The 22,346-nt window shown below is 40.8% G+C and overlaps 3 protein-coding genes and 1 long non-coding RNA gene across 5 annotated transcripts; 3 read left to right on the top strand and 1 right to left on the bottom strand.

The window, feature by feature from the left end:
* The first annotated feature begins 258 nt into the window (after positions 1-258).
* Positions 259-5,135, top strand: LOC135595746 (uncharacterized). Its single transcript, XR_010480627.1, has 4 exons — positions 259-458; positions 4,222-4,379; positions 4,525-4,573; positions 4,992-5,135. It is a non-coding gene; the product is annotated as an uncharacterized LOC135595746 (long non-coding RNA).
* Positions 5,136-7,486: 2,351 nt separating this feature from the next.
* On the top strand, positions 7,487-8,807 carry LOC103968350 (protein SELF-PRUNING). Of its 2 annotated transcripts, XM_009381514.3 has the most exons (4): positions 7,488-7,765; positions 7,847-7,908; positions 8,104-8,144; positions 8,421-8,807. In XM_009381514.3, the coding sequence occupies exons 1-4, from the start codon at positions 7,565-7,567 to the stop codon at positions 8,636-8,638; spliced, it is 522 nt and encodes a 173-aa protein (XP_009379789.2). In that variant the 5' UTR covers positions 7,488-7,564; the 3' UTR covers positions 8,639-8,807. The 2 variants fall into 2 exon arrangements, with proteins under 2 accessions (XP_064943119.1, XP_009379789.2); XM_065087047.1 differs by having other exon boundaries at positions 7,487-7,908.
* Positions 8,808-11,082: 2,275 nt separating this feature from the next.
* Positions 11,083-12,972, bottom strand: LOC135595006 (sialyltransferase-like protein 1). The gene has a single exon (XM_065085508.1). The coding sequence runs from the start codon at positions 12,606-12,608 to the stop codon at positions 11,331-11,333; it is 1,278 nt and encodes a 425-aa protein (XP_064941580.1). The 5' UTR covers positions 12,609-12,972; the 3' UTR covers positions 11,083-11,330.
* Positions 12,973-15,334: 2,362 nt separating this feature from the next.
* Positions 15,335-21,249, top strand: LOC103968349 (IQ domain-containing protein IQM3-like). Its single transcript, XM_009381513.3, has 9 exons — positions 15,335-15,937; positions 16,036-16,150; positions 16,302-16,367; positions 16,727-16,815; positions 17,314-17,401; positions 17,935-18,081; positions 18,204-18,296; positions 20,445-20,546; positions 20,651-21,249. Exons 1-9 carry the CDS (start codon positions 15,615-15,617, stop codon positions 21,083-21,085), a joined length of 1,458 nt encoding a protein of 485 aa, XP_009379788.3. The 5' UTR covers positions 15,335-15,614; the 3' UTR covers positions 21,086-21,249.
* The last annotated feature ends 1,097 nt before the right edge of the window (positions 21,250-22,346 follow it).

The raw sequence follows: 22,346 nt of genomic DNA, 5'->3' as shown, positions 1-22,346 counted from the left end.
TATTTTGACTTCTATCATATTATAAGATGGATGTTCGTATATTATTACACAGTAATAAATCTTTAGTTTGAATTGATCTCGTTTAATGTAATAAATTTTTAAATTATTATTTTTAAAAATAATAAATCGCATTGAATTGTAATTGGTTGACACGGTAGACCGATTGGGGACCCAAGGCGGGTCCCACTCCACATGATGACCGTTATATGTGATGCTATCTCAATAAAACGGCACGGTCCGGCTTCCGTCATTAAACTTGACACGGGCGGTTTTGCGGTCCGGTCGGTCGACCCAATTATGCATGCGATACAAGCAAGCCCTAGCGGCCCCCATCTTGACATCGCGATGGCCGTCTTCGTTCTCCGCCGCCCTACCTAACGCAACGATCGCAATGGAGACCGTCGACGAACGGGCGGGACGAAGGACCGCGTGGCACCTTTCGGCGGTGTGGTGAATAGGTGCTTCCTTCTTGTCTCTTTCTTGGATATAGGAGACTTTCGTCTTCCTTTTTTCTTCTCTACCTCTTCATGTCGAAACCCTTTCGCGATCCTTACTCGGAATTGAAATCTTTTTCGGATGTTGGATGGAGCTGGGATGTGGAAGCCTTCTTCATGTTGTTGTGTACATAGAGACGGAATGATAGACACTCCATTTTTAGGTTTGATCATCTCCCTATTCCATTCCGCGGATCCTCCTTTCTCATTTCATGTCCTACACTCATCAATTGTGAAAGTTGACATTTTTATATTGCTGTGCTGATGATATGGATCTCGACCCACAAAAGGGGAGATTAGACTCTTTTTATGCTTGTCTGCGAGATCTTTTATTGAAGCAATTATATTTTATATATAGGGCACGGAAAGGGTTTTTCCTTTCAGCCAGCACCATTCGTTTCTTTGTCTCTCGTCCCATCGATAGTTTTACGTGCATGAATTACCTAGCATTTTAGTCATCTTTCAATGAATGCTATGTTTACGTGCAGATCATCAGAACTTGAACTTATACAACTTTAATTGTCAAGAGCAGTTCCTGCTTGCAACAATTAGTTGTATTAGATTTTTCGACTTCTTTGCAAGTAAATATCTTGATTTGGGAGGAGGAGGGGAACCTTGACACCATAAAACTGCTACATTGGCCTTTTCCAAATCTTGCATTGAAAGAGCCTTGTGCCTGATTGCCCTTATATATCTTCTTAACTGTAGACATTATTTAATTTACTCGCTGTGAGTATATATTTGCATGATTTACAGCAAAGCATATATATTGGTTGTGTCTTTTAGGTTTATTGTCATGATACATGAAAACTGATGCTACGCTATTTTATAGATCACATGAAATTGTGATAACAGGTCTGTTTGGTTAGTTTGTATAATAACAACAATTTGCTTCAGTTAGAAAAAATTTCAAGCCGTAGTATACAGCTTTGAGTTGCCCTGTAAAAAGTGGACCAAGCAGAATTGTGTTCAACACCTGCATTATGGCATCTATATAAAAAATGACCCTTAGTAGTTGTCTTTGCTTCTCCTTATCCTTGTATTGAACTATGCGTATCTTATCCTTTGCACTTTTTAGGTAACATATATATTACACCACAATCTAGATGTCTTTTTTTCCCCCTACTTAGTCTTTAATATGTTGCCTAGTTTCATATGGGTTATTAATCTATGCCTAAACTGTTGAATGTCTAGATATTGCCATTGCTTCTGAGCAATAAAACTAATGAGAATTTTTAGAAAACCACAATTGATAGAATCTACTCGATTAGTTCTCATGCATTCACATCTCTCTTTAAACGTACAATCTTGCATACTTGATTAGAAAATGGTCACTTATGTAACTATTCCTTCGGTTTTGTAGTTGCAAATTATGCCAGTTGCTTTTGCATTTGACCAAGTTTTTATTATCTGAGTTGGTTTTTTTTTTTTGTTTATTTTGATTCAGTGATTTAAAAAGCGCTAGGCGCCAAAAGGCGCTAAGGTCCAAAAGCACCCGAGGCGCTCGCCCGAGCAAAGCGAGGCGCTAAAATAAAAAAATATATAATATAATTAATAAATATAATTATTTAAATTTTAAATAAAAATATGTTATTAAATTAAGAAAATCTAAGATACAAAATCATAATGTCACATTAACAAGAAGTTTCAAAATTAAAAATAGTATATTATTAATCTAATAAATATAAATATTATTATTAGTATACTGTTAACAGTATATTGTATACTGTTAACAGTATACGGAAGGAGAAGAAGGAAGAGGAGTGTAAGGAGGTGCTGACTGAAGAAAGAGGAAGCGGCAACAGCAGCGGGAGTGTAAGGAGGCAACGACAGCGGGAATGTAAGGAGGCAGTGGGAGCAGGAGCGGGAGCGGGTGCGGGAGCGGCGACAGCGACAACGGCAAGCAGCAGGAGCGGCGACAACGGCAGCGAGCAGCGGCAGCGGGAGCAGGAGCGGTGAGCAGCGGGAGCAACGGGGGCGGCAGCGGTAGCGGCAACGAGCACGGTTAGGGTTGGGCCGCGACAGCTGATATCGGTGTTTTAGTCGGTTCGATTGAACTAACTAAAGCACCGGAGACCGAACCAGACCTAAAACGCTGGTTCGGTCGCCTGGTTTAACCCAGGCGCTAGCCCCCTGGAAGTGAAGCGAGGCGCTCTGGCCTCGCCTCGCCCGAGTGCCTAGGCGAGCGCCCGAGCACCTTTTTAAATCACTGTTCTGATTATTTGCTCCTCAATCTGAAAGGAAGTAAGTTTAACCTCCATTGATTTACTTGTTTCCCTTTGATTCAAGGAAAGAACATGATGGTTTAATAGTAAAAGGTCTTAGTAAGAAAATGTATATGAACGCGATGAGATGGTTCTGGGATGAAGGAAGAGGACCAAGTCATAGCACTGTGGCTGTTGCAACCTCTTCGACACGGCATGTTTCATGCTTGTGTGTAACTGAGTTGGAAAAAAAAAGGCATGGGCTGCATTTTTAGTTATAAATGCTGGCATAGACCTATATTTCAATTACGAAGCATGTAACCATCTGATTGCCACCACATTTCTACGTCGATCAAACCTTTAATTGACTTTGACTCCTACATTCTTTGCTGTTTCTTTTTCCAAAAGTTGTTCTGTAAATCAGTATTTGCTTATTTTTGGCTTTGATTATGATAATAGCTGCTATATTATTTTCCTAGTTAAGGAAGGATTTATAAATTGATTCTTCCCACTTTATCAGTGTTCTTCACAAACTTTTGGACAGTTTTGCTTTTTAATCTTGTGAACTTTAGAATCATTTAATTTTTAGTTTATGAAAATTATTGTTCTTGTTAGTGAATTTTTGCACACATTTTTCAGTTTATTAATGTGAAAAATGATGTAGATTTTATTGGATACTTTTTGTACTGGCAGTGCACTAGAATAATAGGATTTTCAGCATTTTCAAACAAATAATGCATACACTAAATGCAACTAATTTATCATAAATTTTATTTGAGGGAAGATGATAATTTTTTTAGGATTGATATTTATTGTTTGGTTGACTAGTAGGCATATCACTAAATAATTCGCTTCTATAGAGCAACGCTTATCCCTTCATCTGGTAAAGTGACTTGGTAAATATGTCTTTCACATTGGGCTTCTTTTAATCTATCATTCTACCCAAGTACGTCATGAGAATTGGGTCTTGTAGTTTATGTGTTTAGGTTCTCTAGGTCAGTTCATGAATTGTTGATTATCATGAAGTGACCATGGATATGGTGAATGAAGAAAAATAAATTATATGCATGGATGATTCTTGACATAATGAGAAGCCTACTAATTCTTTGGTGGAAGGCATCTTATTCAAGCTGACTTGTTGATGCCTTTCTCTATTGTGCCATTCAACTAGTTATCACGATGTTATGTGTGGATAACCACAGGGCTTACTTCAGGGGAATTAAAAGATGTTTTTTTAGTATGACTGCTTTTAAGTATTCCATTGATTGTGCATGTGAAACTAAATTTCTGACAGTAAAACTAATTCTTTAATGAAACATATGGAGATGTGTATATAATGAAAAAAAACTTGAGGTGAGAGGTTGCAATGTTTTATGGTTGTTGGTTTCGTTATGGAAGAGTATTCACATATCGATTGTATCTTAGATCCATTATTTTGACAGTATGATCGATAATATAGTTTGAGAATCTTTCACATTTGCTTGACTCTAGATTCCAATAGTTTATTTTTTTCTTCAAGTCAGCTTTCGCATAGTGGCTATTTAGCGAGAAAAATATCTTTGATGAAATGCTTGGATAGAATTGAAGTATGATGTGAGGCAGTTCATCCAGATTGAGAAAGAATAAACCAAACAGGACCGGCTGTTTGATTCAGCTTTGCCTGGTTCTAATCAAAGATCAGGTTGGTTTTCGTTTGAAAATGAAAGTTCAAATCTGCTTGGTTAGATTTCAGTCATCTGTTTGGTTTGAAATCCAACAAACCAGACAGAAACCAAATTTGTTTCTTATGACCTTTGTTTTCATGTTTTGGTTCTGAGGTACAAAAGAAAGGGTACGATACAGTTGTAGGGTCAACCATAAACTGAACCTCACCAGGTACATCCCTATATTGATACACTGCTTCCACTCTTATGGTTCACCTCTTGTCTTAAACAAACATAATTGAAGCTATTCACATCTTTTCATATTATTTTTCTTCTTGGGAATATTCACAACTCCACTTTCCTGTAGTTCTCATGGAAACCCTGGTTATGTTGATCTGTTTCAGACCGGAGTTTTCGTGGCATCAATCCTCCATGTAGAAAAGCTAGCTATGTTATGACTTGATATAATAGTATGATTAGTTTATAATACAGTGGATGAGACTTGAACCACAGCCATTTTGTCCTTCCAACAAGCAGAGGGCTTAACATTCTGCTTTGTCTACTGTGGTAGACGATTTTCAGACATGAATTCAGCAATCTTGCTCTAATTATTAATTTGAAGCTAATTGTATGCATATCTCTTTCTGTAGGTTCGTTCTGGTTCTAAGAGTCATTTGCTTCTGAAGTGCACCTCTACAGAGCTGATCCTATCCCATTAGAAATGGAAGACCCACCAATCATTTCATCAGAAATCACTAATGCCAAGTCACGAAAGAAGAAACCATTGAAGCAAATGTCTAGTGCAGTTCAGATCAAGAGAGAGCATGGAGGGGAAAATGAGGGGACCCATCTATTTAAAAAGCCACAAAAGGTATCCAAGAAAGGCCATAAAGATGGGGTTCCCTCATCTTTCCAACAGACAGACAGGGCGGCTCCTGATTCATTGGCTGATCCTTCAGGATCCGGTGATGAGTACAGGGCATTAAGACACAAGTATCTGTTGCTGGAGGAAGAAAGCTTCTCACTGGACAGCCAACTCAGTGAGGCTGATGCAGAAGTGAAAACTCTGGAAAATGAGAAGCTGGCTTTGTTGGATCAGCTTGTTGTCTTGGAAGGTCTTTTAGATCCTTCAGAAATAAAGCATGAAGGACGGTTGTGAAAAGAACCAAACAGGAGATGCTTGGTAGGACTTTGGAATCTCATAAAAGCTGACATTTTAGCATCGGTACCTTGATAAAGATTGTTCAGCAATATCTCGCAGATTTGTATTTCGAATATCTCAGCCACTTGGATGGCCAAATAACTTTTTAAGATCTGCTGTGTCTAACAGGTGGTTGGTTATCAAATGGAACTGGCGATCTCTAACTGTGACAATATCATTGAATGTTTAATCTGCTTTATATACCTGCGTTGTGCTATTATTCAGTCACCAACCCGTATCTTCCAGTGTTTTCTCAACTGCTTAAAGATATAACTTGTTTGAGGCACTAATACTATTGTGTTTGTGGAGATTCTTAGCTAAGAATCAAGCTCTCGATAAAGTCTGAATGAGACGGGGCACCAGCTTTCTTAATCTCCAAGGGATCGACGTGGATTGCACCTCATCTTGATGAAAGATGCACATCCCCTGATTGGTGGAACATGTGTGAAACTGAAGTATTGGTTGCATCGGTAGTGTTGGAGGTTCCCGGTGTTGTCCTGCTGTAGTTGTTCGACGCATCATAAAGATGATCTTTCCTTGAAGAACAGACAGGTGGAGATGGTTGAGCTATAAACGGAAGAAAAGCATACAGATCAATAGCAAAACTCTTTTTTAACGCTGATGGAAGTGCTGATATCAGTATTTGGACTATCAAGACATCGAGTTCTTGTTTGATGGGTAGTAGTGGACAAGAAGCCTCGGGGTTTGATGCACGATCTCACCATGAAAGTCTAGATAGAAGAAGCAGTGTGTAAAGTGAGAAGACAATGGAAGAGGAGGCTTAGAACATGGGTTGTTTTGTGGGCTTGTGCTTGACGGGCAGAACAATGTGAGTTTGTGGCATCATAAAGAGGGGTACTTTTTGTTGAGCCAAGGACCATGGTATCTCTTTTCCCTGGAATTGCATCTCAGCACTACGATGGCCACTTTGTGGAGTGGAGTGTGATGTGGTTGGAGTCCCTTTATGCCTTCCTAACATTGCTAAAGTATTATTCACCATTAAAGGCAAGTCAGGTCTCCGTGCCATAATGGCATTTTGGGAGGTTCCTGCAACACACACAACTCAGTAATGCCCCCCTTTTTTTGGCCTCAACCAGAAAGATTGGATTTTGCATGTTGCAGAAGCTATGAAACAGATTCTGTGTTGCTTGATAAAGCAAAAGCAAGCAGATGTGCTGAACTCCTAATATTAGTCGTAGGCTGAGAAAAGTTCCCCAATGAGAGAGATCTTCAATACTTTTGCCATCATATGTTAAAAAATGACAAGTGGAGAATGAATACAGTCAATTCTTTTGCCACATTTATTTTTTTTCATTTCATGCTTTTCTATATCATCCAGACTTAGCCACTTTATCATTAATAATTGGCCTTTGTTCTATAGTATTTTCATTTTTGAGAGAAGACACTTTTGTATAAATTGGGGTGTGTGACAATTTTTTCTGTACCATAAAATTGTTTTATTCTTTTCCCTTTTTTTTTTTTTGTGGTGTAAACCTGGTTTTGTCAATTTATTACATTTTGAAAAATGCAGTATGTCCAGAGAAAATGTCTTCTGGACACTCTCTTGATGCAAAAGTCTAAACCTACATTGTCCTAAACTTGAGAGAACATGAGGGATATTTATTTCCTAACAAGATTCTTACATGTCTTTCACTCAGGAACAATGTTTGACATTCCAAACAGTTCAAATAAAATCCCTAAAGCTCCCTCATCCAGACTGGAGACTCACAAGGTGAAGATACAGAGAGGCAGTCCACTGTGTCAGATCACTGTTGGTTGGCAGACAACCTGCTCTGAGTATCCATCAGAAAATAATATAGAGAAACTATGGGGAAGCATAGCTGAACTCATATCAGCTCTCTTGAGTTTGTAACCGGACAGGCGATCTAAAGCCATCCGGGAACTTGGCCTATAAATAGGGACTTCCACTTCCATAGCCCAATGAGAAGCCCTTTCTCTCCTCCCTCCCTTCCAAACACATCCCTTGGTCAGCCAAGAAGACTTCTTTTTCTTGTGGGAGGCATGTCCAGGCCAGTGGAACCCCTAGTTGTTGGGAGGGTGATTGGAGAGGTTCTGGACTCTTTCAGACCCAGTGTGAGGATCATGGTCACCTACAGCTCCAACAAGCTGGTCTTCAATGGCCATGAGTTCTACCCTTCTACAGTCACATCAAGGCCCAGAGTCGAGGTGCAGGGTGGTGACATGAGGTCCTTCTTCACACTGGTATGCTTCCAAACCCTAGTCTCGAGGAGAGACACACCGAGCATCTATCTACACTCACCTTGTGCTGTGGAATTGTTTCAGGTTATGACAGATCCAGACGTCCCAGGGCCAAGCGATCCATATCTCAGGGAGCACCTGCATTGGTAAACCCCCATCACCTTCATCTCCTCCAACCTAGATCAAGAAATATTAAGAGTGATGAAATCGCTTGAATGAAGCCTTACTTTGCAACTCATGTACTGCACAGTTGAGGCTTCTGATCTAACATGCAACGATAACATTAGGTACATATATTGCCTGTCATTATAAATAACAATTACACTTTGATCATCTCACAGGATTGTGACCGACATTCCAGGCACAACAGATGCTTCTTTTGGTACGTCCTTTCTCCTGTTCTCAGTACGTACCTTTTTCTTATGTGAGAGAGAGCCCATTGATCATAAAGAGCAATTTCACTATGTGAGGTAGACCATATGGCTTGAAGAGGCCATAGATTCAACACACAACAAGCGAGTTTGAGGCTCAAAAGAAGACGAAGAACGCAAACAATGATTACAGTGCATAAAGAATTCTGAATCTTATATTTGATCATCAAAACAATACCTTTTTTTGAGCATCGAATCATAGCAGGACGATGTTTGTGATGGCACAGGAAGGGAGGTGGTGAGCTACGAGAGCCCCCGGCCGAACATTGGCATCCACAGGTTCGTCTTCGTGCTCTTCAAGCAGAAGCGACGGCAAGCCGTCAGCCCGCCGGCCTCGAGGGACCGCTTCAGCACGCGCCGTTTCGCCGAGGAGAACGGCCTCGACCTCCCCGTCGCCGCCGTCTACTTCAATTCTCAGCGGGAGACCGCTGCCAGGCGGCGATAGAGAGCCATCGTGCATGCGTCCACCGCTCCGTCTCTGTTGTCTACTGTCTCTGGTGCAATCTACTGTACCTCCACTATCCATGCAGCTCCCTCCTCCCTCCTCTCCGTGATCAGATGTACCGCTCTTAGTCTCTGTGCTGCAGTATAATCTACGTTTGCGTTGTCGTCGAGTTGCTTGTCCTCCCTCTCTCTCTCCTCTCCTCTCCTCTGCTCTCTGTAATCCAAGTTGCTGCGAGGACGCGGTGTGATTGAGAACAAACACGAGTGAGAGAGGAACGAGAGCTGCTGAATCTGCTGGACGGTACCAAGGGAAGGAAAAAGGAGAGATTTAGTTCGATGCGTGTCTACCTGAAGGTGAAGAAAAGGTACAAGGGGGTACAAACCCGGTGGCCATGGCTGGGCTCGCGAGAGATCCGCTTCGAAACGTGTCTCCTTGAAGGTGGAGACACGGTACAAAGCCAGTGGCCATGGCTTGCCTCGCTTACACGGTCTCCTGCTCCATGGACTTGACGCCATGTACTCCCCGCCTTGTCTCTCTCTTCAGTCAATGACAACGTAGAATCCTTCGTGTCGTGCCCGCGCATCTCATCCACGTAACTTTTCGAGGACTTGTTTGTCTCGCGGCTCTGCAACCTTCAATTCGTCATGGCATGCGAAATATAAAGCCATTTAATTATGCATCCCAATATCCAATTACCTCAATTATACATCGACTCGCTCCATACATCGTAGCATCATGACATTGGGTTCGTGTCCGGTGTAGCCCGTCTGTGGGATTGGGTTCGGGCAATCCAATCCTCCGTATTGGCCGCGAGAAGGGCGCAACCGTCCATCGCATCAAACAAGTTTCTCATCAACGGTTCTGATGCCGGCGACGTTTATTATTGTTTTGATGCTTCTATCCTGTTATTATTTTCCCCCCCTCCCTCCCGCCGATCGCCATTCCTCTCCCACTCCTAACTCCTCCGAGCCCCTCTTTGCCGTCTCCCCTTCTTCAAATCTGTTCCCGCGTCGCAGGTGAGAACCCCCCCTGACTGCTCCACCCCCTTCCTCCCTGCGATCGCTCTACCGTCGACTCAGAGCGGACCAAGAACACGTGAGGATGCCACTTCTCACCGCCGGTAAGGTCGCGAACCGCTTGTATCATTGCATCTTCCGTTTCTTTTATCGATGATTCGGTGGATGTTGATTTTGATTCGTGTCGATGCGAAGACGGGAGCGGATCGCGTCCCATTTTCCATCTGTGCAACGATAACGACGGGATCTGAAGCGGCGCGATCGATGCTTCTGAGACTAATAGATGGTTGCATATTTAGATATTTGCAGCACGAGAGAGAGAGAGAGAGAGAGAGAGAGAGAGAGAGAGAGGTGAGAAAAATCGAAAAAAAAAATCAAAAATTTCTTACATAAATTTTGAAATATATATATATATATATATATATATATCAGAAATTCAATAACACTAAAAGTATTTCTGTTTTCTTGTTACCAAAGCCTTTATTTATTTATAGAAGAATCAAACCTTAATTTTAGGATTTCCAACATCACGATGACACCATTTATTTTAGAATCCCAAAATACTCAGCATGGAATGATTAAATATAATTAATTTGAGTTTGACAAAGAGAGACAGTGATAGATCTCATTTTTTAAATGTTTGTGATGTTAAATTAAATACTAATTTCTGTCTGTGGGGAGCCGATAAAGAACAGGTACCAGACCAAGCCGAAGGATGAGACAGCACTCTTTGTGTTCATTTGGTGGTAAAATGTTCATTAGCTCTTCATATCTTTTCATATCCCTTAGGATATGATAACAGAAATCAAAAGCTGTTTCTGAGGCATGTTATTTTTGATAGGTGAAATTGTTGATTTGGTACAGTTGTGCAATTTTACAGGATTAGTAGTATAGGTTCATATAATCCTCCCAATTACTTGTCCATGAGTGGGAGGCAATTAAAGTCAAGTAATCACTATCCTTTTACAATGTGCATGTAGTTTTGTTGCCTAGAATTAAGCCTTTGAATTTGTCATTGAAGCCTCTTTGATTGCTTTTTTTATGTGATAAGCTATAACTTTGATGTTTGCATGGAAATAGCTGCTCCAAGTTTTTCTTGTTTTCCCATGGTTCTGAAAACTTCACAGATCTAAATGTTGCCATCATTTTGGGAGTTGGCCAGAGTTTATCTCTATCCAAATATTACTGCCGTGCTATATTGGGAGTTGGATAGAGTTTATTGATGAATGTTCTGTAAATAAATTGATCTATGTACCAATGTAGAATTTGTTGTATGTAATGATGATATGGACCGTGAATCTGTAGCCCGGATACTACTTGTCTGCTGCAAGTGTATTAGATCAGGCAACTCATGCCGGAAATTGAAGCACTGATACGAGCAAAATCACATCCCACATCAATCACGCATGTATCCAAGCATGTTATGGCTGCAAAAACTGAACATTGTGTCTCGGTTCATACGGAAGCTAATCTCTATCATTTCTAATGCAGCATAATCTGTTTCAGAACATTAATCAGAAAAGAATCAGCATGTTATTTACAGTTCATTTGACCTGCTGCTTCTCATATTTCTCTGAAGACTGAATCTAAGAAGAAAAGATAAGTGTAAGAAAACTTGTTCCTCCTCATGTTTTCTCACTTTCTGAGTGTGCTAATACTGTTCTAGCTGCAGCATCTCAGTGGTAGAAAACAACAGGAGGGACCTTAATTTTGGTGATTCTCAGGTACGGTATCGCCTGCGGCCGCTCGACCAGATCGCGGTAGAAATCGCACTCCGCCGCGTAATCGAGCACGTTCAGCTCCGCCGTCTGGTTGGTGTGGTAGTGGTGGTTCGCATCCACCGACTTGCCGAACCCGAAGACGTTCACCCTCTTGCAGATGCCCAACCCAAGCATGACGGCCTGCATCCCTGACGAGTAATGGAACAGCTTCTCGTCGTGGAACTTGCCCCACAACATGGGGTGCTTTCCGGTGTCCTCGACGAATCTCTTCAACGAGTAGTACTTGACGATGCGGGTGCAGAGGGTGTCGAACCCGCCGTCGGTGACGAGCAGCGAGGACTTGTGGGTGGAATTGCAGATGAGGTAGTCGAGGAAATGGGCTGGCTGGCAAATGTAGACGACGATGGGGACGAAGTGGCCGTACGGGTTGCAGTAGCAGCTCAGGCGCATGGCGCAGGAGTGGAGGATGCTGCTGTTGATGAAGGAGATGGTGGTCTTGGAGCCGACGTGCTGCTGGTAGCCCGCGGTGCGGGCGTTGTTGAGGCGGATGACGAGGTCGTGGCCATCGATGAGGCGGCCGTGTGCGGACTTGAGTAGGACGCCACTGTTGCCGACCACGGCGCAGGTGGCGTATGGCCGGCCGGTGTGCGGGTACCCGTAGTGCCGATCGATGGGGCGCTTGATGCGCTCTATGAGCTCCGACATGACCTCCGGCTGGAGTCCGCGACTGTCGAGGAACCAATCGCTGAGCCGCCAGCGGAACTCCTGGAACAGCCGGCCGCGATCGGGGTGCTCCGGCCGAGCGGGGAACCGGAGTCGGGCCAAAAGCCCCGGCCGACTCCCTGCGTATCTCATGCTCCGCCAGATGGAGATAATGTGGGACTGCCCGCCGGCGGCGTAGACGGATTCTAGTCTCCCGCCCATAAGGTCCAGCACTTCCTGCTGCAGCTCCACCCCGCCGGCCTCAGCGTCGGTGAGGTTGTAGAGGGTCGCGTTGAGGGCCTCGGCGTCAAGCAGGGACGCGTCCTCGACGTCGAACAGGGACTCGTCCTCGTCGACTAAGGGCGCCTGCGTGACGCCGCGGCGAAACACCGAGCGCCAGCTGAATGCGGTTACCACGAGGAGGAGGACGAAAGGGACGCGAATGAAGCTCCTCATCACTGTAGCCCTCAAGACTGTTCGGAGGCAAAATCTCAGCATCGGAGCTAAAGAGGTCGCCGTCCTCCGCACCATTTCCGAAGACTTGAGCACCTTCCCCCGCGGGTGATCCGGAGGGCGCGTTTAAGGACCAAACGAAGGCTTACATATCAGCTGCCTCCTTTCAAACACGAAGCAGTTCGGTTTCAGCGTATCCTCCTCGGTGGGTTCCATAGTCCAGCCATTGAGACCATGACGCTTCATCGCATTCGGAGAGGTTGCCGTTCGAGGGGAGGCGGGAGATGGCAGAGAGGCGGTTTAGGTTGTTATGGGGCGGAGGGAGCTATTGGCGAAGAAGGATGAGTCAGCGATGGGATTGGGTTCAGCGAATTGGCGGCACTCAATAAACATCTTCGGGTTGGACGCTTGTGGAAATACTGGTTTCAGTTATATATGACAGATTGGTTTCGGCGGAAATTTCTGGTGGGTTAGGCGGGTCAACATGCTTGGGGACAGTTTGGCCCCCCTGTTGCCTCTAAACGACACTGATATGGTTAATGTTTCATATAGCAGGGTTTCCTCCTCCGCGAACTTACGGCGGGACCCCCACCGAACGCAAATCCTGTGCCGGGTATCCTCCGGGCGACGCACAAAGGTACCTCTAAAACCAACATCCTATGCATTATGCCTGAACTAATTTTTTAGTATATATGATTTTTTGTTTAGATCAAAGTGGATGATTGAGATGACAGGATTAAAGATATTTCTATGGCAGTCCTATTCACGTACGCTGCAGAAGCTGCCAAGATAAGTGGAAGGGAAGGTATTTATATTATTGGAGACTTATTGGGGTGGCTCACCTGCTACAAGTAGAATTGGTGGTGGTCCGTGATAAATATTCCCAAAAAAGAAATTCTGAAAATGTACTCGAAATATTTATGTGAGCAATAAAATATTCTCTAATTATCTTATGTGTTCATCAATATATACAATTAAATTTCTTTAGAAAGGATTGATTTTGAATAATATTCTATAAGGTCTGGTTTTGCTTTTAATCGGGTCTACCATATCGAGTGATGGATTCGTGAGCAACACGATCAAAATGCTGATGATTGGAACGTGAATATTGATGTTTTTTCTTGATGAAAAAGTAGATTGCATCACTCTCGACGCAAACGATCGACCATAGAAAAGTGATCAAGAGGGAGAGAAAGGGACGGTGAAAGAGAAAAAGAGAGAGGAAGCGGAGGAGTGGAGAGCAATGGATGATCGAAGGGAGAGGCCAATCCCAATTATTTATTGGTGTATGTACACTCGATAAGTAATAATAAGAAATATCTAAATGAAAACTATTTAAGTAATTTTGAGTAAAATATAAAACCGATCACGATTTAATTCCACCGGATTGATTCATGCAAACTATTAAAAAATAAAAATTGAGGGATTCAATCAACTCATTCCCATTTTAAAACAAAATTGATTTCAGGTTTCATTGCAATGAATTCCTAATCATTCCATAATTAGTGTCATTTCAATGAATTCCTAAGCATGGGAGGTCAGCAGCTCACCCGAGTGCTTCACCAAAAGCCACTCCTGTGGCCAAACTCCATTGCTGAGAAGGATATCTTTGAGAGAGAGAGAGAGAGAGAGAGAGAGAGAGAGAGAGAGAGAGAGAGAGAAGCTAAACCCATGATTTACTCACGAGCTTGAAGCAGAATAGGAAGAACACAAATCTTCCACAAGCTCTTCATGTTGCTGTCTGCTTGGTTAGCTTTAGGGGCGGAGAGTAAAAACGAAGCTTCCAGTCTGATTGCTTATCCTGGTGATCAGCAAAAACGCATGAGCAGCTCATGGGGTTTTGTGTGTTCTCCATCGAAAGCTTCGGAATCTCTACTGCATGGCAGTCAAACTCGACATATATTAAAACGTGCGTGTCGTGTGGAAGATCCACATACAATTAACTCCACATCTCTCTCTCTCTCTCTCTCTCTCTCTCTCTCGCTCTGATAGCAGGTGATGATCGGCTCGAAAGCTTCGACGTGGTCTCTGCAACGATCTGGAATCTTTTTCGTGGTCCAACATGAAGCGAGATGCGTGTGGTTTTCCTCGCTTGGGTGATCAAGTGACGCAGGTGCTAAACGTTGAGAGCTGAACACCGTCTTCTTCCGACCACAAAGCTTTAGGGTGTTGTTGGGAATGGAGCAATGAACGAACTCACCGCGGAAGTCCGGCGTGAGGCTCGCTCGAGGGGCTCACGTTTAAATCGTTGAACTGCTATTAATCGATTCTCTTCCTGTTTTCTTGACTTTGCTTGCGGAGGTGATTGGATCATTAGATATGATTTTAATTAGAAGTTTTAGTCATAAATAAAAGAATAGAAGAAGAGATGAACTAATGCCCTCCGTATTCAATTCTAATCACAAATCTACCTCCATATTAACCTTTTCATTTTAGCTTCTTGACGTAAATATTCAATTCTAAAGCTCTTTGTATCTCTTTCAATTAATATTATAATTATTTAAAAAATCATCCATTATAGTAGGATTAATTATAGATTTTTTTTTTATAATTAGATAACTTTAATATTTCGATTTTTATACTTTCAAAAGTTGCGTTGACATCTTTCGAAAGTGAAATATCTAATTAATTATTGTTTATTTTTATAAAATTATTTTATTAATCTTATATAAAGATTATTTTCTTAAGTATAAAAAATATTCATATAAATTTTAAAATTATAAAACATAATTAATTATAAAAAAAATCTATAAATAGCCCTTCATTGCAATAATTGAAACAACAGTGGGTTTGATTGTGACAAGGGAAAAGATCAACTAACGTGCAGCGATCAAATCGATGAAACCTCTTGCTAGCGTTGGAGATGCGGTGGATCGTGTCGGCTTTGATTGTAACCTTGCCGCCGCCGCCGACGCCCACGCCTACATGCGTTGGTGGCGGCTGGTGGACCGGCTTGTCTCTCGCTCTCGCTCTCACTCCTCGTTTTCTTGTGTGTATTAATAGCGAAAAGTTGGAGGACCGGCACAAGCATCAGAAACCTATTAAACATGCTCATCGCCAGAGGCTGTCGCAGTAAACCGATCGATGGAGGTGGAGGTAGTTCCGCTCATCCGCGGTAGCTTCGATCACTCTCCGCCCGCATTCCCGCTCTCCATGGACCTCGATCCTCCCCAATCCAGCCCGGATTACGCCCCGGCGCAGTTCCGCCCCGCGGCGCCTCCGTCCTCGGAAGAAACTCGTGAGGGCCTCCGGATGGAAACGGGCGATGATGGTTTGCTCTTCCCGGAGGACGTCCTCTCTCCGAACCCGCCGGAGTCGACGGCGGCGACGAGGCTTCAGAAGGTGTACAGGAGCTACCGCACCCGCCGCAGGTTAGCGGACTCCGCCGTCGTGGCCGAGGAGCTCTGGTGGGTGTCGAGATTCTTCCGTTCTCTTCTTCCTCCTTCTTATTGTGTTTGATCTTTGGATGCTAATTTCATTTTATGTGCTTGGGAAATTTGGGAAGGTGGCAGGCGATAGACTTCGCTCGTCTCAACCGCAGCACGGTGTCGTTCTTCGATCACATGAAACCCGAGACGGCGATCTCGCGGTGGAATCGGATTAGCTTGAATGCTTCCAAGGCTTGTTCTTCCTCTTGCTTTTTTTTTTTCTCCCTTTCTTTCTATTATTTGTTTGAAGCAATCAGAGACATTTAAATCAAGATTTTCGATTTATAATGCAATTACGAGAAACCAAGATGATGAAGGATTGGTATATTTTGGTTGCTTGCAGGTTGGTCGAGGATTATCCAAGAACGCCAAAGCTCTGAAACTGGCTTTTCAGCACTGGATTGAAGCCGTACGTACATGAAAAGTTCCCTCTGCTTTTTCTCTTTTACTGTTCTTGTTTGGTGTAGACTGGCATTTACATTTGTAGTCATGCAGACGGTCAGTAAAGTCAAAATTTGTCTTTCTGCTTCCTGAGTGAAAAAGAGCTAAATAACGTGTCACTTGTGACCTTAGCTGGTATTTATATTAAGTCTCCTAGATTATAATTAAGTTTGACCTTTGTTGTACTTTCACTTTAATTCATCAATATTTTGTCTGGTTTTGAATTTTTTCTTCCTAAATTAATATAGAATCCTGAAAGTTATGCTTCTATCCTGGATATGAAAATTGGTTAGTTATTCACCAATCTATCTAATTTTTGCATTTTAGATTGATCCAAGACATCGATATGGGCATAACTTGCACTTTTACTATGAAGAATGGTGTAAAAGTGAAGCTGGCGAGCCCTTCTTCTACTGGTAGGCATCAAAACCATCATCATTCTACTACATAGTTCAGAAAAGAGAGCCCCAGAAGCTTTAGACTTTGCCTTGGCTGGTGCTTGAATTCCTCGCAACTTTTTTTCTGCAAAATCTGTCAGCGATGAAGGATGGATCTGAAATGTATCTGTCACAGATCCTCTTCCTTCTTAGAATAAAAGAAGATTTACCTTGGTATAGTCTGGTAAGTAGAAATGTGATTTAAACGGGACTATTTGCATTATGCAGAAATGTATTCATTGAACATATACTGCATGTCCAGCATTTCTTTAAATTCAGATGGTCTGGAGAACAAAGCCCCTGGAATTCTTTTTTAGAGATCAAGTGGCATTCTTTATTCTTTTGAACTATCTGTAAACCTGGTTAAATGATCAATTTTGGAGATAGATTCCACCAATGACCTACTTTATTTAGTAAAATGCTGAACTATTTATTCTATTGTTTTATTAAATATAATTTTGTTTGACACATATGCAGGTTGGACATTGGTGATGGCAGAGATTTGGACCTTATAGATCGTCCAAGATCATTACTTCGGAAACAATGTGTCAAGTATCTTGGTCCTGTAAGATCTTTTTCCTTTTAGGCATCTGTTTGGACCCCTGAAATAATTAAGTTAAACTAAAATGCATTTTCTTCTGAAGGCGATAGAAAGCTGGTCTCCATATAAGATTGATGCAATATGATATCCTAAAATGAGTCATACACAAATTAGTGAACCCAAAAGCGCTTTAGTATTTCCTCCTCCTGGTAGATGAGTAAGTTGATGAAAGCTGAATCTCCTTCTGTAGATAACAAATGGCAAGGATGCTTCTCCAATTTTAGAAGATGACATACACAATCTTCTGAAGAATTGTAAAGATGCATCACCCCTGGAGTAAAGTGCTTCAACCATATTAAAATGATTCTATATCTTAAAATATGCCACTTTTTTGGGAAAGGCTGCCAAGAACTACTGTATTATTTACAGTGGAAAACATAACAACCAAGTTTCAAAGTCCCAATTGTTGGCACAGGCATGCTAAAAATACTTTCAGCTACTTTTTCTATTATCTGCAGTGCCAACTCTAAATTGTGAACTGTTTCAACTTTTTTCAGCAAGAACGAGAGCAATATGAATATATCCCACTGGATGGTAAAATTGTCCACAAACTTTCTGGAGTGCTTCTTGATACCACCTCAGGAACCAAAGAAACAAAATGGATTTTTGTCATGAGCACATCCCGGAGACTGTATGCTGGCCAGGTAAATTATCAAACTCCACGAGTTTTCCTGCATAGATAGTTGATTTACCGTGATTAAGAAGGTTGTGTTATTCTTCTGGTTGACCCTTCCAAGTCAATAACTTGCTCTTTGAACTAATGCAGAAAAAGAAAGGAATCTTTCACCATTCCAGCTTTCTGGCCGGAGGAGCCACTATAGCAGCTGGAAGATTCACTGCAGAAAATGGGATACTGAAGGTAGCAAAATTTTACAATAATGTTCCTGGCATCTATAAATATTCTGCATATTCATATTTTCTTGCAAATCAGTACCTTTTTCCCAGTCCGAACACACTCCAACACATGTGATACAATATGTACTTTAATTCTTTGTTATTTACATGGATCTTACAATTATAAATCTGCTTATAATTTGAATTTGAATATAATTCTGAGGGTGCTTCATTACCTGTTCTCTGCAAAAGGATTAACTACAAGTTTAAGAATGTAAAAACTAGTACAGGAAGAAGTGTTTTGTATTCATACCACATCTAGCCGCAAGACCTGTTTGATTTTAAGACTATGGTGAAATTTAGATTAGTTTCCTTCTAACTTTTGTCTAACTTTATCCAGTGCTCTGAACTTTTTGTCCAGAAAAATCTACTTGATCTATAGGTAATTTTTTTGTCTTCTGTATCTTGTATTTGGTGCTAGTTGTGACCTAATCACTAATATAATCATTTCCACCTTAAATTGTCCAGACAGTTCGAATGCTAAATTCATACTTAGTCATTAAAAAATTCTTCATTCTTTTTCAGAACTTAATAACTAGGATGTCGAAGTTTAAATGATATTAATCTTAAGGCAATTCTTGCATCTCCATTCATTTGGTTATCTGTGTGCAACATTTGTTTCCTGAATTGGTAATACATTTTAACAATCAAGATTTTTTCACATTGTACCAAGGATTAAAATATCGTACCGTACCGGAGTTTCGACATTCGCTCGGTACGGTACGATACTGTATATCGAGCGGTATACCGTTCGGTATATATATATATATAATAAAATAAAAATTCGGGGCGATGTCACAGAAAAACGAGGCGATGTCGCTATATATATATAAGTAAAAAAAATCTTATATATTTACATATAAATATATATTTATATATAAAAGATTTTTTTATATATAAATATTTTTATAAAAGGCGACGTCGCCCCGTGTGGGAGAAGTGAAAGGCGACGTCGCCTTTTATAATAATAATAATAATAATAATAATAATAATAATAATATATATATATATATATATAGATACATCGCCTGGTAACGATCGGTCCGTGTATCGATCTACTGACGGACTGGTACGTACCGCCCGCACCAAGCGGTATTATTCGAAATTGAAAACCTTGCATTGTACTGAACCATTTCTCTAATTTTGGTTTATGCACAAACAGAATAAATATGTTTATCATGAATTACATGAAAAATCTCCATTTCTGGTTATTGTTCGCTTTAGGAATTTTGTCATAGATGCATGCTTTTGTTGGTTTCTTCATGTGCATTGTGCTTGTTGGAGTTGGTCATAGCTAGCAAATTCAGGTTTCTGCATGATAGTGTTGTTTCTTTCTTCGACTCTTGCTTCTTGGAGTTGTTTAAATACTTACACGAGCTAGTTTCAGTTTGCTAAGAATCATATTGTAGATCATTTACATTTTCAAGAGACAACGTTGCATACAGTTAAGTCTAGTTTGGTGCACCACTCACTGAGATGAACATCACCATAGCAAAGACAATTTCATCAGGTTATTGGCAGATGATCTCTGACATTGGTATAAATTGAATTTGTTTCATGTCATAGCATTGGAATGAACCTACAAGTTTTCTCTGAGCAACTCTTGTGAAACCTTTGCATTTTTCTCGTTGGCTATGGCACATCAGACAATTATATCTTTCTTTGTATGTGTTGACATTTTGTCCAAAACTTGTACTTCCTATTTGCTTTTGTTTGTGCCCCTGTACGCCCACGGACCACCCAGTAGCTGCTATATGTATGTGACTGTGCATCTTTGATGCTGTCTAATCTAAAACCTTACTCAAATACAATGCATAAAACTTTCATTAAGGATCATCATAGGCCACAAAGACTCAAAAAACATGATTATCAGCTCATTGTTAAAATTTAGCCAATGACAAGCCACTTAAAAACTTATCTTGATGGTATGATGCGATCTATTTATTTATTATCTTTAAACAAACATCGTCTTTATTTTCCTTTTCACTACCCAACTAAATATGATTGGTCATGCATAGTTATAATGATGTACCTTATCCTCCTATGAGTTTACCACAGAGTAATTACTTTCTGCTAAGAAAATATTTTTTAACTAAGGTTTACCGTTTTACAGTGTATTTCAGCATACAGTGGGCATTACCGACCAACTCAGGAGAATTTCAACAGCTTCTTAAGCTTTCTCAGAGAAAAAGGGGTTAATCTGAATGAAACTAAGGTATGCTGCTTTCACAATTCATTTTTAACTATCCAGCTGGTATTGACAATTAATTCTCAGAATAATCTTGTTGGTCTTTTCTTTTTAACTTACATAATCCTCAGATATCCTCGTCATCAAATGATGATTACTATGTTGAAAAGAGACGGTCTCAGCTCGAAGAGATGATTGAAGCTATGAAAGTTTCCAAAACACCAAAACTAGTTCTACCTACCGAAGTAAAGAAGAATACAAATGCAGAGGCATCAGTGACTTCACAAGCTTCTAGCGGTGCTCAAACCTTATGCGGTGGCCTTCAGAGTCCAAAAGCCGATGTGCCGAAGAAGGTGATATTGGAGAGGCTCAATTCGAAGAGGAAAGCAAGTTCTTACCAGTTGGGTCATCAGCTTTCTTCAAAATGGTGCAGCGGCGCTGGTCCAAGAATTGGATGCGTTGCAGATTATCCATTTGAAGTCAGAGTACAAGCTCTGGAGTTTGTAAACCTTTCACCCAGGATGACCTCCCCCCATCAAAATCCTAGCAGCTCCCTCAAGCATTAGTCATTTTAGCCAGTTTATGTATTGTATGACATCAATCCTTGTATTGTTATGCGATAGAAAGCCTTGGAGTCACAGTACAGATAACCAACAATACCTTTCAGCTCATGCTGAGTCGATGAGATAAGATGTTCTTATTCTTTGTAACAATGCCTGTGTTGCAATGACTGTTACCAACAGTAGGCTCACACATACATTTTATCAAATACTTTACATGCCAATTTATTTAAAACTTTCTTTATACGAGTTATATATAAATATAATCATAAAATCTAACAAAAAAGTTGCCCATCACTAGAAATCAATTCAACGGATTATTTTAGGAAGCCAACTATAATAATAGATTTGATTAGGAATGATTCACAATTTCACATAAATATAATCACTAATGGTGATTTGAATCCTAATTTTGCTAGGAAATATTTCTAGAATAAAATTTTATAATATTTTTTAATTAAGATTTAGAAGTGTAAACTCACAACATATTTGATAAGAACGACGATCAAGAAAGATCTATTACTTTCACAGGACTCACCTTTAGAACCATCGTGAATTCGTGATCGACGATATCGATTGCCTACCCCTCGACCATGTTTAAATTATATTAGTTTCGCGATCTATAAATAGTCCTCTCCCGCTCACCCTCTCTTTGGGCATCGAATTATCCTCTCAAGTCCCTGTGGCTTTTCTGATAACCTTCTCTACCTCTACCTATTCGTTTCCTTTTTTTTTTTGTATTTCTTGTTCATCTAAATGACTTGGATGGATAGATTTGATGTTGATATGTTTGATGTGGATAGATTTGGTGGGTAAAATGGTGTTTCTTTTTGCTTCTTGGATATATCTGGATACAATAATAAAGATAATAATAATGACAGCCCCTATTATTCCAACTATTTTGAAACAACCATATTGATCTTGTTTCACTTTTAATTCGAATTCACTAGCTAGATAAGGAGCAACAAAATTTATTCATTGTTTGTGTGAAAGATTTCTTAGGTTGATAAGGATGATATCAATAATACTTGGATTAACTCGACTTGGTTTAGGGCTGTGCATGAAACAAGTAAAATGTGATTGAAGAAGTGGCTTGCTTGATAGCTAATGAGGGCTCAAATGCTTGTTCTATGATCGACCAATACGAAGATTGAGGTTGGCTGTGTTTTCTAACATAGTCCTTTTGATGCTTAAGCTAGTACACGATCGGGGTGGAGTAATTTTAGTAAATGGTCTTAATTACCATATCCTAGGTAGCCTTTTATAA

The sequence above is a fragment of the Musa acuminata genome, chromosome BXJ1-10 (assembly GCF_036884655.1).
Source record: "Musa acuminata AAA Group cultivar baxijiao chromosome BXJ1-10, Cavendish_Baxijiao_AAA, whole genome shotgun sequence".
Classification (NCBI taxonomy): Eukaryota; Viridiplantae; Streptophyta; class Magnoliopsida; order Zingiberales; family Musaceae; genus Musa; species Musa acuminata.
The sequence above is the reverse complement of the archived record's forward strand: the minus strand, read 5'-3'. Positions and strand labels throughout refer to the sequence as shown.

Excerpts from the sequence above, each read along its gene's own strand:
- LOC103968349 (XM_009381513.3), top strand. The coding sequence starts at position 15,615 with ATGGAGGTGGAGGTAGTTCCGCTCATCCGCGGTAGCTTCGATCACTCT. Across the intron at positions 15,938-16,035 it reads GTCGTGGCCGAGGAGCTCTG|GTGGCAGGCGATAGACTTCG; the intron begins GTGGGTGTCGAG and ends AAATTTGGGAAG. Across the intron at positions 20,547-20,650 it reads TTAATCTGAATGAAACTAAG|ATATCCTCGTCATCAAATGA; the intron begins GTATGCTGCTTT and ends CATAATCCTCAG.
- LOC135595006 (XM_065085508.1), bottom strand. The coding sequence starts at position 12,608 with ATGGTGCGGAGGACGGCGACCTCTTTAGCTCCGATGCTGAGATTTTGC.
- LOC103968350 (XM_065087047.1), top strand. The coding sequence starts at position 7,565 with ATGTCCAGGCCAGTGGAACCCCTAGTTGTTGGGAGGGTGATTGGAGAG. Across the intron at positions 7,909-8,103 it reads CTCAGGGAGCACCTGCATTG|GATTGTGACCGACATTCCAG; the intron begins GTAAACCCCCAT and ends ATCATCTCACAG. Across the intron at positions 8,145-8,420 it reads CACAACAGATGCTTCTTTTG|GAAGGGAGGTGGTGAGCTAC; the intron begins GTACGTCCTTTC and ends GTGATGGCACAG.